At 39.9% G+C, this 13997-nt stretch overlaps 1 protein-coding gene across 10 annotated transcripts in view; it reads right to left on the reverse strand.

The window, feature by feature from the left end:
• Window positions 1–13997, reverse strand: part of UTRN (utrophin) — a 497409-nt gene that overhangs the window by 14483 nt on the left and 468929 nt on the right. For all 10 annotated transcript variants that reach the window (XM_060029843.1, XM_060029847.1, XM_060029845.1 and 7 more), the window contains 5 exons: window positions 13506–13571; window positions 6662–6820; window positions 6037–6277; window positions 2780–2888; window positions 1356–1448 (listed from right to left, as the gene is read on the reverse strand). In XM_060029843.1, the coding sequence (XP_059885826.1) occupies window positions 1356–1448; window positions 2780–2888; window positions 6037–6277; window positions 6662–6820; window positions 13506–13571 (668 nt within the window). The remainder of the gene's footprint in view (window positions 1–1355; window positions 1449–2779; window positions 2889–6036; window positions 6278–6661; window positions 6821–13505; window positions 13572–13997) is intronic.

The raw sequence follows: 13997 nt of genomic DNA on the forward strand, positions 1-13997 counted from the left end.
GTGTGTATGCACATGCTTTTTGGGGGGGAGCACGAAGATTGATATATGGTACATAGGATTCTGCAAACTTTGAGAAATGAAATTACAAATAATAACCTGGGAAATTATATGCTCCCAAGTATAAATATATTTATGGACTTGTGGAAACTGCCATATGTCCTTTAGGCAATTACTTCTGAAAATTCAGAGATTATATTTCAAATAGCTGTTTCCACTTCCCACTAAGGCTGGCATTTTGTAAACTGTAGAGTGGTATAAATTGAAGCATACTTTTTAAACGAAGTCAATATATCATGTTTACCTACACTCCTGATAATGTCTTTTCCCTCATTTAAAATGATATTTTCTGAGAGGATGGAAAAGGGTGCGATGAGAAGCTGTTTTATATATATATATATATACACACACTACATATACAGGATATATAACAGTATATGTATATACTAAAATCTTAGTCTAATAGCTGACTAGATTTAATCACCCTGAAAATTATAAATGTATTTATAAATAATCATATTTATTTAAAAGATTATTTAAAATATAATTGTAGCACTATATACTATGTATATACAGTAAACTGTTTGAAACAGCAGAAATGCTTTCTGTGAGAGCTCGGCAGAAACTGCAAGGCGGCAAGGTACTGAAAACAAAATGTTTGGGAAAAAAATCAATAAATAGCAATCATTATATAATTTCCTCTGGGATTTGAACTGTTTTTATTTGGCTATTTTCTGGCTCTTAGTTTTCATATGGAAAATTCACAGGGTCATAATCTGTGATGCCTTAAATAGTTTGGCCTTTATACAGTGACTATTTTATTCCATGAGAAAAGAACTCCAAAACCAAAAAAAACCCCAAACCAAAACGAAAAAAAAAAGGAAAATTTGAAAATAATCCCTTTCTACACCTGAATTTGATGACATCAGAAGACAAGGTCTGAAGAGAAGAGAGGGAATTACATTAGAAAAAGCCATTTTCAGACCTTGCTTGGTATGTCACTAAAAGCTCTCTTTTGAAGTAATACATATTTCTTACTATAGCCTGCATTGAAGAGGATAATTTCTCCTTAAAGAGAGGCTTGTTTTATTTGCCTCATGTTATCACTCAGAAGGAAGACCAAAGAATCCCAAAGAGCAGCTCTCACTGGCCCTGTGCCCAGTGATGTGATGGTACCTAGGCTGGGCTTCATTTGCTTTGCCGACACACGGAACGTTTGATTTGTCTTCAAATAAGTTACAGTCTTGTTTCTAATATTGGTTTTTGTTATCTTACCAAAGAAGACAAAGGGCCCCACTCAGGAAAAAAGAAATGGAAGGAAAAAGCGTAGCAGTCGCGTTATGATCTTTCATACTCACAGCAGCAAGATGGAAATGTACTGTTGATCTGCTCCATAACCTCTGTGAGGTCTGTGCTGGTGTCATGAGGTGGGGCCAGCAGGTCCTCTGCCGCTGTGACAGCAGATAGAAAGAACAAGAGACACTCTGAAATTAATGTCTGGTCTTCCACCAAAACACAACTTCAGGGAGAAAATACTAGCACTGCCTCTAAATATCAAGGTGAAAATAGTTCTCCTTATAAAGGATAATTTTAGGGGAAAATTCCAAAACCATTTTTGTATTTTTTTGTGGTAACAGAATTTTACATAATTAAAACTTATTAGATGTTTCTAAAGGAAGAATCCACATGTCAGGGGAAAATTCACGAGTGACAAATAATAGTCATATTATTGCAATTTATTAGTCAGAATTCCACTACTGGGCATTACAAGTATTTTTTCATATGAGAAAGATATTCCATTAATTTCTTTTTCCTTCCTTCCTTTTGGAGACGTCACATAGGCTAGCTTATACTGCCACAAAACTACAGGTAGTTTTTTTTTTTGGCCATGCTGCGGGGCATGTGGGATCTCAGTTCCCCGACCAGGGATTGAACCCATGCCCGCTGCAGTGGAAGTGCAGAGTCCTAACCACTGGACCGCCAGGGAACTCCCACTAGAGGTATTTTATAAGAAACTTTTTACTTTGATGTTTTTTAGTCTGTAATCGATAGCAAAATAGTCCTCTTATTTAAAAATTAAAATAATATTAATATTTTAGGTTTTCTACAGATTAATGCAGCAAAAGATAAACAAATTAATTTGCTTAAAGTATGTGGTCCTCAGTAGAATTTTAGAACTTAATTTCATCAGTAACAAAATGTCATTCCAGAATGCCTGGTTGACAGGGCCCTTCCTAGCAGCAGTGACAGGTCCCCATTGTGACCAGTGACAGGCTGGGTGGGACTCCAGCCTCAGATGGGGGTGGGAGGGGTGGAAATGTCTGTAGGAGCTAGGATGGAGAAAGCAGAACGCTGAGTCTCCAGCCCTAGGCAAAGAAAACTATGTTTGGTGTAATATTCTTTAGTATGTTATTCTGAATGTGTACAAGTATGAAATTTTAGAGACGGGAAATTTACTGAAAAAAAGGATTGTTCCTAAGGCAAAGAAAAAAATAAATTGTGCTCATCCCAAAAGGAAAGAGCTCCTTTTCATCTTTCATCAGAATTCAGTCCACTACTACACCTTATATAAACAAGCGCATTATAGTTCACTATTCTAAAATGTTTGCTTTTTTGGTACAGTTAAAATGGCTTTGTACTCAGCTGAGACCACAGAGGATACAAATTCCTTTATGCCCTAAGGCACCCATGTGTGAGAATGTTATTTAAAATGAAAAGCAAACAAATGGCAAAGCCCAGAGTAGACCAGGGGAGGGAGTAGCCAAGTCTTGGGGACACGGACCTGCTTGATGGAACTGTGGGCCGGGGTCCGGATCCAGTGAGTAGTTCAGTGCGGATTGCGGAGGTGAAGCCCAGGGGGAGACGCCATTGATTTGGGAATCAGATTCAGGCTGGAATCACATTCAGAGGTTAGAACGGAGGAAAGATTCAAATAACGATTAAAGAAAACATTTCCGTTTCTAACTTCCCCTCCCCAATGACAGATAATTAAATCACATAACATTCTTCACCCCCAGTCATTTTCAAATACATTTTAGCATTAGTTGGTGGGCTCACCAGTATCCACCTGAGGACCAAGTGGTCCTTCCCTTTTGATTTGGGCACCTTGAAGAACTCACTTGGTTATATGGCAAGATTTACCTATCACTATCAGTGTCATTCCTCAATTGTTCCATTATTTTTATGTCAACCAAGTGAATTTGGAAACATGTTTCATTCATCTTTTAAAAAAATTAACACTGTTTCTCATACAGTAAATTTATCTAATTTCAAAATTAGCTCATTTTTTATTCAATCAACATTTAACAGCAATATTGGAGAGTGGTGAAGAGCACGATTTTGGATTTAGCTGCTTGGATACAAACTCAGTCACTCAGAGCTGAGTAATTCTGAGGAAATTTTTTTTTCTTTTTTTTTTTTTTTGTGCTGCACTGCACTGTGGCATGTGGGATCTTTGTTCCCCAACTAGGGATAGAACCCACACCCCAAGCAGTGGAAGCATGGAGTCTTCCCCACCAGGGAAGTCCCTCTGAGGAAATTTTATAATCGTCTGCTTTTTATTTATAAAAACTGGATTTTTTATTTATAAACTAGTGGTAAGAGTGCCTGTGTCAGAGGGTTTTGTGAAGGAGGTGATCAATTAGTATTTCTAAAGCAATTAGAACAGAATCTGACACCTAATAAATACTTCACAAAGGCAGAAAGTTTGAAATTGACAAGTACATGGTCAAACTAGAAAAGTGTGATCCACTGTAAAGGGAATGCAGAAGTTACAATGTTTTTGTTTTGTTTTTTTAAAATATATTTTTAATAAATTTATTTATTCATTTATTTATGGCTGCATAGGGTCTTCATCGTTGGGTCTTCATTGCTGTGTGCTCTCTAGTTGTGGTGAGCGGGGGCTACTCTTCGTTGCGATGCGTGGGCTTCTCATTGCAGTGGCTTCTCTTGTTTCAGAGCTCGGGCTCTAGGCACGTGGGCTTCAGTACTTGCGGCACACGGGCTCAGTAGTTGTGGCTTGCGGGCTCTAGAGCACAGGCTCAGTAGTTGTTGCACACAGGCTTAGTTGCTCCATGGCATGTGGGATCTTCCCGGACCAGGGCTCGAACCCACGTCCCCTGCATTGGCAGGCACCAGGGAAGTCCCAGTTACAGGGTTTTTGATGCTGATTTTTCCATTACATCTATATAAGCTGAAGTCTGGTAGTTTCGCTAGTTTTTACTATCAGAGTTGAATTTTCCATCAACTTTTGGCATTCATGCTAAGTCATTAAGAAGGGATGAGAGCTCCACAGTCTGGAATATGCAGAGCCATTTAGATATCCGATTTCTCGAAAAGCATTACTGTGCAATTCTGAAGGCTCATGAGCCATTAGGCAGCTCTGTCTAACAGGAGGAAGCTAGTAGGGGGAGGTGAAGGTGAGCAGAAGAGCCTTCGGCTCTCAAGAGCATCGACAGACTACAGCAAACAAAGCTTTCAAGCACAGCTTCCTTCCACAACAATTCTACCTATGCAGTAAGTCCTTAATACTCACACTTCATATTCTAAAAGAATTCCAGAGAAAAGTCATCCCTTACCCAGGCACCATTCAGAAACATCAATTCACATTACTAACAATGTAGCTTTTCCAATGTACAGGAGTGGCACCAAGATAAGCTTCAAACATCTCAAAGTACTTAGAGAAAACCAGCCAGGCCTTGGGGAAGGTCTAATGATGCACAATTCCAAAGTAAACCTTCCCCCAAGCAGTCTCACAAAAAGTCTGAAACAGTGACAGACATTCAGAAAGTATAAGGGGTATTCTGTGGCCCACTGTGCAGGTAGTGCAAAAATTACACTGTTTTGAATGATTCTGACATGTTAAAAGATACTGATAGCAACTGCGAAAAGATGGTTTTCTAAAACTTGAGAAAATCACTGGAGAGAGAGTTGTTTCTGCCTTTGACTCAATAAATCATTTCTGGAGAAAGTCATTCCTATTCACTGTGTAGGGGCCCCATACTGCATAGGCCAGAGAAAGAGGCAAAAGATGACATGAATTCTCATGTCAGGGATTCTTCAAGAGAGAAAAGTTCCAGGTCCATTTGCTGGGATTCTATACAACAGACACCTGCTGCAAAGATATCTTCACTACCAGTTCTGTGACATGATGCCTATGCTTTAACTGCTAGATGTAATCAGGTACTTAATTCTCTATAGTGTGTTGTGTCTTTATAGATGATACTGCCTTATATATAATACTATTTTGTTATGGTCTCTAACAAGATTGAAGGCAAAAAGGCAGAAGCTGTTTCTGATGCTTCTTTTATATCTCAAAGAACAGTGTTTTTCAAAATTGCAGGCTATTACCCGTTGATGAGTTATAAAACCAGCACTAAGAAAGAAAGACAGAAGAAAAATAAGAGGGAGGGAGGGAGGAAGGAAGGAAGGAAGGGAAGAAGGAAAGAAGGAAGGAAAAAAATAGCAAGTAAGAGCATTTTTTAGTAACAGCAATTAGCATTCTGTATTCATCATACATGCATGCATTCATCATAATGCAAGTTGTATTTTTTATTGTCAAGAAAGTCTGCAAACAACCGCCATAAAACACGTTATGGCGGGAAATAGTGGCTATGTTAGGAAATAAAAACTGCAAATTAATAAACATGTTACCTAATTTCTTGAAAATAGCTCATTGGAAGGAGGTTTTACCATGAAGAGTTCCTTTCCCTTAATGCCCACAGATGTTTCTTTCCCAAATGTAATTTATGCAGATATATGTTATAGGATCTTTTGCCTTAAACTATTCAGAGCTGAAACAGATTTCAGTGTTAAAGAAGAATGGGCAATTCCATCTTAAGCTGGGAAAACGCATTTTTTGGTGCCAGTGAGCCTTTAATGCTTATGTTTGAAGAGGGATTTCTAAGCCAGTCTAAATCCACTATGGAGAGGAGAAACCGGAAGTGAACCTCTCTACCAACTCTGGGACTGAGTCCCATGGGATATGGGACTGGGGCAGATGGGGTGGGGACAGGTGACATCAAGTTCCGCACACTCTACCTGCTCTAGCAGCTGCCGAAGTCGGTGGAGCTGAGACTCCAGCTGCTTGTTGTGATTTTCCAAAATTTGCATCCTAGCCTCCAGCCGACCTTTATGCTGCCTGAGGAGTTTTGCTTCTGCTATAAGTTCTGAATCCTCCGACGTGTGATGAGGAGACACAACAGAGTCTGGAGGGGAGCCAACAGGGAGGCCCCTTCTCAAGTGTTGCTCCTTCAGCTGCTCGTATTCCGCTTGCAGATTTCTAGTGCAGAGAAGGGAAAATTGGCATTAGTATTGTATACCTCACCTTCTCACCAAAATCGTCTATGAGCTCGTGCCCGTGCTACTTACTTCCTCATAGGTAAAAACACGTACAACCATGATATAAGCATGCATGAATAAAACTGTGCTTTTAAATAAACAAGTGCTCTAACAGACACCATCCCTGAACCCTGAAATGCAGCTGTAATCTGCAGCCAGCTGCCCAGTGTGTTAATGTCCTCTTAAAAGTTTGCCTCCACTGTACTTCCTCGACAATAGTCCTGAAAAAAGAATGGGTAAGGGTCATGTTGAAGTGAACATGAAAGAATTCCCCATCAGAAGTTTTCCCAGGGTGACACATCTTCTCCTCCTAGGTCTAGCACACCTTTGTTCTTCCTCAAGGTCAGCAATGATCCGCTCCAGTTCTCCGCGTTCTTCCCTCTCTACCGACTTCAGGATCTGAGCGGGACTCTGGGGCTGGCTCACAGGGGACTCCCCTCCGAGCGTCTGGCAGTACTGCTGGATGAGGGCATGCTCGTCCTCCCTATGGAGACAAAGGAGACACACACAAAGGCTCACAGCTGGACATGGATGTCTCTGGAGGTAAAGGAAGGAGAAACGACGATGGTCAGGATGGCTACTGACCCATGGCTGCCTTAAAGCTCAGTGCCCCAATGACCTCATTTTAAAACTCTGGGAAGATATTTTACCTAATAGTGTATGTACACTATCCACACACACCAACATTCCATGCTTTGCCTTTGGTCTAACATGTATATCTCACAAACCTTAGAAGAGATATTTTACTCAGCAGAGGATATAAAGTGCAACACTTAAATAGTTAATGTAAAAGACTTTACAGGGAAAATCAATAACTGAATGCCAGAAGAGTAGGTTAAAAGACTGCTAATTAAAAATAAACTGCTATAGACTGTTTCCCCTCCCCGAAATTATGTTGAAACCTAATCCCCAGTGTAAAGGTGTGTGGCGGTAGGGTCTTTGGGAGGTGATTAGGTCATGAGGGTGGGGCCTCTAAGATTAGGATTAGTATCCTTATGAAAGAGACCCCAGAGAGCTCCCTTCCTGCTTCTGCCATGCGAGGGAACTACAAAATGACAGCTATGAACCAGGAAGGGGGTCCTCATCAGGTACTAAATCTGCTGGCTTCTTGATCTTGGACTTCCCCGTCTCCAGAACTATGAGAAAAAAATGTTAGTCATTTATAAGCCACCCAGTTTGTAGTCTTTTGCTGTAGCAGTCCCAATCAACTAGTTGATTTCACTGTCTTTAGCATGTGGTTAAAAGCAATTTTATAATGCTTTGTAACCCAAAGCGTGGGAGAAGCAAATCCTTATATTCTTTCATTTAAATAACTTAGCATAAATTATAATTGTAGATATTTATAAAATAGCTACAGATATCTTCCTTGATATTATCAGCATGTCACTTCTAGGATCAATCATTCTGCATTAAACAAGGAACTCCATTTAACTGACTTGGGTTCTCCCACTTTTCTAACTACTTGTCTAATGAACTAGACATATTAATAATGTGGTCAAATCTAATGATTGACAGAAACAGAAGTATAACAAAGTAGACAAAGTTGATATGTTTATGTGAAGGAAATGCTTATCAGCAAGACTGGAATCCTTCCCTTCTTTTACCAGAGATCCAGTCAGATCTCCTTGTAAATGTGCGAATGACAGACTTCCTGGCTAATACTAGCAGGAGAGTCCTGCTATAGAATACCTTTGGCAGATTGTACCTGATCTGTTTTGATGGCTTTTGGTAAACAAATCCTGGAATCTATGGATTTATAGGATAGGGCTTCAGAAAAACATCTTGCAAGTTATGTAGCTATCAGAGTATAAAATGGAGCTATTCCATGACTGAACCAGCTCCCTACTGTGTAAGTGATGTGACTGCAAATATCCCTTAAAGACCTCATCTGTTACCCTGCGGTCAGAGCACATCCTAACGCAGCCAGAAGTAACCTGGTGAGTGGCACGGGCAGTCCTGGACCTTTTGCTTATGAGTACTGCTTGATACTAGGTGAGATCTTTGATTCTGTGAGTCTAATTTGAAAATCCAACCCTGTGTTATCACACTTTACTCTGATAAAGAAGGGACATGAAATTGCATCTGAGGTAGTGAGTTCTTAGAAAAGGTATCTCCTGAGCACTGAGATCAGAGCGATATAAAGAAGGAACTGAAAATAATGACTGTTAGGCCTGCAAAACAGCCAAAGCACAGGTTCAAATGAGCCACTTGCTGATTTACTTTGCTTCCTTTATCAGTAAACCTCCCTAATCTCACCACCTTTCTACTATCAAATGAACGAAAAAGGAGTAAGGGGCTTCCCTGGTGGCGCAGTGGTTGAGAGTCCGCCTGCCGATGCGGGGGATGCGGGTTCGTGCCCCGGTCCGGGAAGATTCCACATGCCGTGGAGCGGCTGGGCCCGTGAGCCATGGCCGCTGAGCCTGCGTGTCCGGAGCCTGTGCTCCGTGACCGGAGAGGCCACAGCAGTGAGAGGCCCGCGTACCACAAAAAAAAAAAAAAAAAAGAAAAAAAAGGAGTGGGACTCTTTCAACACAGTTAGAAACTGGAAATAAGAAACATAGATGGGAAGGACTGAAATAAGCTATGGCATCGTCCTTTGATTACCTGTCCTGTGAAAACACCATGTGGCTGTGAAATAAATAAGGGAGCCTCTCAGAAGAATCTCATGCTTGCTTCTAAATTTAGAAGGGTGAGGATAAGACGAGAGAATGGGTTCTGCACCAATGCAGTGCAGCAGTGTTTGAAAGCAGACTCCAGGGACTTCCCTGGAGGTACAGTGGTTAAGACTCCGCACTTGCACTGCAGGGGCATGGGTTTGATCCCTGGTCGGGGAACTAAGATCCCACAAGCTATGCAATGAGGTCAAAAAAATAAATGAAAAAAGAAAGAAAGAAAGCAGAACCCAAAGCTCCTAGGAGGCCCATGTAGCAAAATCAAACAGAAACTTGGCAAGGAGGTATGTGCGTGTGTGTTTGGAGGTGGGGGAGGGTATTTTCCTGAGAGGCAGTAAATGGGTAATTTATTATTATACCCTAAACATAACTGTATTATGAAGGAGCAGAGAAGGCTGTGAGGCTAATGTATCAACACCACAGGGATACCAATTAGCTGCTAAGGATAACAAGACTCTAAGTCAGTGATGCTTGGAGGCACTCCACTCAATTTAAGTGAAGAGAGAGGCCATAAGAGAGGATTAAAAAGTACAGATCTAATAAATGGACAGGACAAATGGACAAAGCATAAAAATACAGTGCATATAAACTAAATAATAAAATGAAATAATAAAGCAATAAAAAGGTAAGAGTAGAGGAGAACATTTGCAAATATTTCTCAGGCGAAAAAGAGTATAGAAACTAAAAAGACTGAGTATGCAAAAAAGAAATAATAACAAAAGAAAAATGATCATATATATTCCAGTGAAAATGTTATCTATTCAGGATAAAGCATCTCAAGAAATCAGCCAGAAATCAAAACAAAACAGGAAATCATTTGTAAAGAAAGAAAAATGTTTAGCTTCCAACTCTCATAATATTCAATGTCCAAAGTCAATGGACAAGGTCTAGAGTCCTAACCTAGCCATTCATATGACCAACCAGGTCAAGTAAATGTACAGCAAAGCGCTTTGTCCGCAATTTCCTTCCTTTAAAGATTTTTTCTGTTCCAGGCTTCAGAGTTGCAAACAGCAATGCCAGTGCCAATCAGGCCAGCCCCCAATTTGATCCTTCCACATACAACAGTGTCGCTCAAGGGCAGATGGCAGATGGAGTGAGACATCCTGATGGCAATGGCCTAAGGAGATGTCCTTAAGTTCCAGCTACTCAGATTCCCCAGGACTATCCTGAGTCCTGTCTCTTTTTGAGACATGGTTGCTCAATTCCTCCTTGAAAGAAAATTAGGATCCTTAAAATTAATGCCTTTAAATTGTCCACAGTCAGACTTTCAGGAGAAAAGGGAATATTGGGAATTGGGTTTATGTGGGCCCACATAAACCACGAGATTGATTCAGGTCTAGGCTGGGGAGGTAGCAACCCATGATGCATGGAGGTACAACGACTAATTAACCAGCTTCATAGAAGATGAACATTGTTAGGAGCCAGGGAGCTGGTTTCATTGACCAGTTTGAAGGACAGAGAAAGGCTCAAACTGCAGATACAAATGACTAAAGGGCCTTGGGTAACTTAGAGAGAATTACAAGTTCAAGTCTCAAAATTCACATCTCAAAGGCATAGGGCTTTCTTTTATTGCCTATGGCTGAGATCACCCAAAACCAAATTTGGGAGATTGGGCCCAGCAGATGTTGAATTACAAATTTATTATTGTAATACTTATTCATCTTGTCAAGTCAATAGTACTGATTGGGGCTTCCCTGGTGGCGCAGTGGTTGAGAGTCCGTCTGCCGATGCAGGGGACACGGGTTCGTGCCCCGGTCCGGGAGGATCCCACGTGCTGCAGAGCGGCTGGGCCCGTGGGCCATGGCCGCTGAGCCTGCGCATCCGGAGCCTGTGCTCCGCAACGGGAGAGGCCACAACAGTGAGAGGCCCGTGTACCGCCAAAAAAAAAAAAAAAGTACTGATTAAAATGAAAATATTTTAAAGGTAAATATTATACATTTAAGGGAGAAAGAATGACCATTCTATGTCAAACCACTGGATTTTAGGTCCAGAGTAGAGTTTCGAGGGTTAAGTCCTTGTTAGCGTTCTCACTTGATGGAACCCCTGCATGTTCACAGGAAAAGAACCCCAGAATACTCAGTAGTTCAAACTGTGAAGGAGCAAAGAAATTCCAGATTGGCTTTATCAAAGTAAGATTTATTAACATATTCATTAAGAAAATATTAATGTACCAGTAACTGGAAAACAATTTCTCTTTAGTGATTTATACATTCTTACACTATTAATCTCCCATAGAAGGGAGAATTTGGTTCCTTGCCTTTTCCAGCACCTCGAGGCCACCACATTCCTCCATTTTCAAAGCCAGCAGTGTAGCACCTGTAAAATCTCTGTATCTTACCTCTGCTTCTACGGTTACCTCCCCTTCCCTAACTGACTCTCCTCCATCTTTCAAAGACCCCTGCAACTACACTGGACCCACCTAGATAATCCAGGATAATCTCCCCATCTCAAGATCCTTAATTTAATCACTTGTGCAAAGTCCCTTTTGCCATGTAAAGTGACACATTCATAGGTTTCAGGGATTAGGATGTCGACTTCTTTGGGGGCCCATTATTTTGTCTACTTCAAATGCCCTCACCATGTTCCTCCCCTGTGGGAACACTTATCCATCTCCCCTCTAGTCTGTAAGATTCCTGAAGACAGATCGACCTTTATCTATACAGTATTGGACACATGGCAGTGGTGTGCTGCTAAGCGTTTACCAGCAGGTTCTCTACAAGATAAATATATAAAAAGGCCCTGATTTGTAGCATTTTTAATTCTATGGTTTAAATACCTTCCTCACGGCCAATTTAAGCTAATGACTTCACAGAATGTAGAGCTGCGAAAAGATACACAGTTGCAGCACACCACCTGACACCCCAAGAGCATAGATAATAGTAAAGTGAAGTAAAATAATTAGGATGTGATGAGTTTTGAGTATTACTTTTGTTTTTATTTTAACCGAATCTATTGAACTGCAGGCGTATACAAATGAACTTGAATAACGGCTCTGTTTAACAAGAAGCTTACAAACTTCTTGAAAATTTAACAACCAGCTCTCACAATTGCCTCCAGCACGCTACTGCAAGGTAGGGTTACAATAAATATTTGCTGGATGGAAGAATGAGTTAAGATATCTGCTGATAGTATATTAAAATGTATTCAGCTGTTAGTCATCTGATTACTGTCTTTTCTCAGGCACTGGTGCTAAATTTAAAAATAAATAGTGCTTATTCTAATTTGAAAATAGGAGAAACTAAATTTGAGCATTGCCTTTACTCTGTTCACAAGATGCAAAAAACACATTTTAAAGAATTTAAGTTTGGTTTTAATTATTTTGGTTTTAATGATTATTTTTAAATTTTGTTTAATTCTTTAGCTATCTGTCAAACGTGGTGGAAGTCATGTGGATTTAGGATATTCAAGATACTAACTACTTTATAAGAAATACATACTAGGAGGTTAAACATGAAACAAGCATTATGAATATGCTATTATCTTGCTTTGGGAATTGTTCCAAACTCACAGTACATTAATAATAAGGTAAATCACTACTGCATTATTATATAGTATTAACTTGCTAATCTTTGAAATTTAAAATTGAACAATCTCCTGAGAGCTTTTATTTATAAGCTTAATGACAGTAAAACAATTTTTTAAAAATACTGACAAGAAGACATTCCATGTTAAGAGTGCCCTAAGGTATTTCACCTTGGCTCTCTCCATGATCTTTTTAGTATAAAACACCTAAGAACCATGTTCTACAACTTTCCTGGTTACCTTACAGCTTCCCACCAGATCCAGACCACAATGAATCTGTGCGAGTCAAGTAGACTTGACACTCTTGAAATCTTTTAGACATCACTCAGAATTTAAAATGTTAATTCCAAGGTGGTGGAGGGCGGGAAAAGTTCTAAAAGCAAGATGGCACACAACAGTGGGATAATCAGAGGGAAAATATCTGTCTAGAAAGGTTTTTGAAAAGTATTCTTAAGTTAAGGAGGCTTTTCCTAGTTGCTAATAAAATCAGATATTGGCAGAGGAGTTAACACTTTTCAATGAAGAGTGGGGAAGAGATGTCCAAGCCTGTGTGGGTTATAATTATTAAATGGCAGAGACTATGGAGAAAATGTGAGCACACAGAAGGAAGAGAATTTTACAGAATAGCACATATTCTGTAGAATTACATTTGTTAAATTAACAAGAAATATCAGACAAATGGAATGAATATCTATACCTGTATTTATAAATAAAACAATCTGATTTTCCTGAGACAAATGAGTGGCCAAATGTAGGATTTTTTTCAGTAACTTATACGAAACTAACTAAATAAACATATCCAATTTATACTATCATGGCTTGAAAGCATAAAATCTATGTAGACATTTTTATAACCACACTTATCAACTTTGATTGGGATCAAAATTCAGGGCTGCAATCAATGAAGATTCTATCCGACAGCCATAATACAAGAACTAGCTTTCCCAGGCAGCACTAATTTCATGATTTACTTACACACTTCCTGTGGTAGAGCTGCTATCAGTGAGGAAAGACCCATTAGTCCTTTCCATCTGGGCCAGTCTGAAAAATGAAAATAAGGAGGTTAGAGAACGTGGCCATATAGGGCATAGTCGACTGGTACATCCTCAGTGTTCCTTAAACTGTCCTAATTCTCACAAAATACAGAACGGCCCAAATCCCCCAGCAAGACTTTGAAATTAAAACATCTAATGTTGAGCTATATTTCTATCACCACTGCCTTAAGGCCTGGAAACCTTTATTTTATACCATGTTACTCAGTCTCCTAATAGACCTAGTCTCAGAATTGACCTCCGAGACCCTTAGGTCAGTCTTCATTCTCACACAAATCTGATTATGTTCCTCTCGTGTTTAAAGACTCTCCATGACTCCCCTTTACCAAAGGACAGAATCCTACTCCTTAGCAGGTGGGCCCCCCATTATTGGACTTCAGCTTCTGTCCCTTCATTCCTTCTCATCCTTTCCCCT

The sequence above is a fragment of the Delphinus delphis genome, chromosome 14 (assembly GCF_949987515.2).
Source record: "Delphinus delphis chromosome 14, mDelDel1.2, whole genome shotgun sequence".
NCBI classification, from domain to species: domain Eukaryota; kingdom Metazoa; phylum Chordata; class Mammalia; order Artiodactyla; family Delphinidae; genus Delphinus; species Delphinus delphis.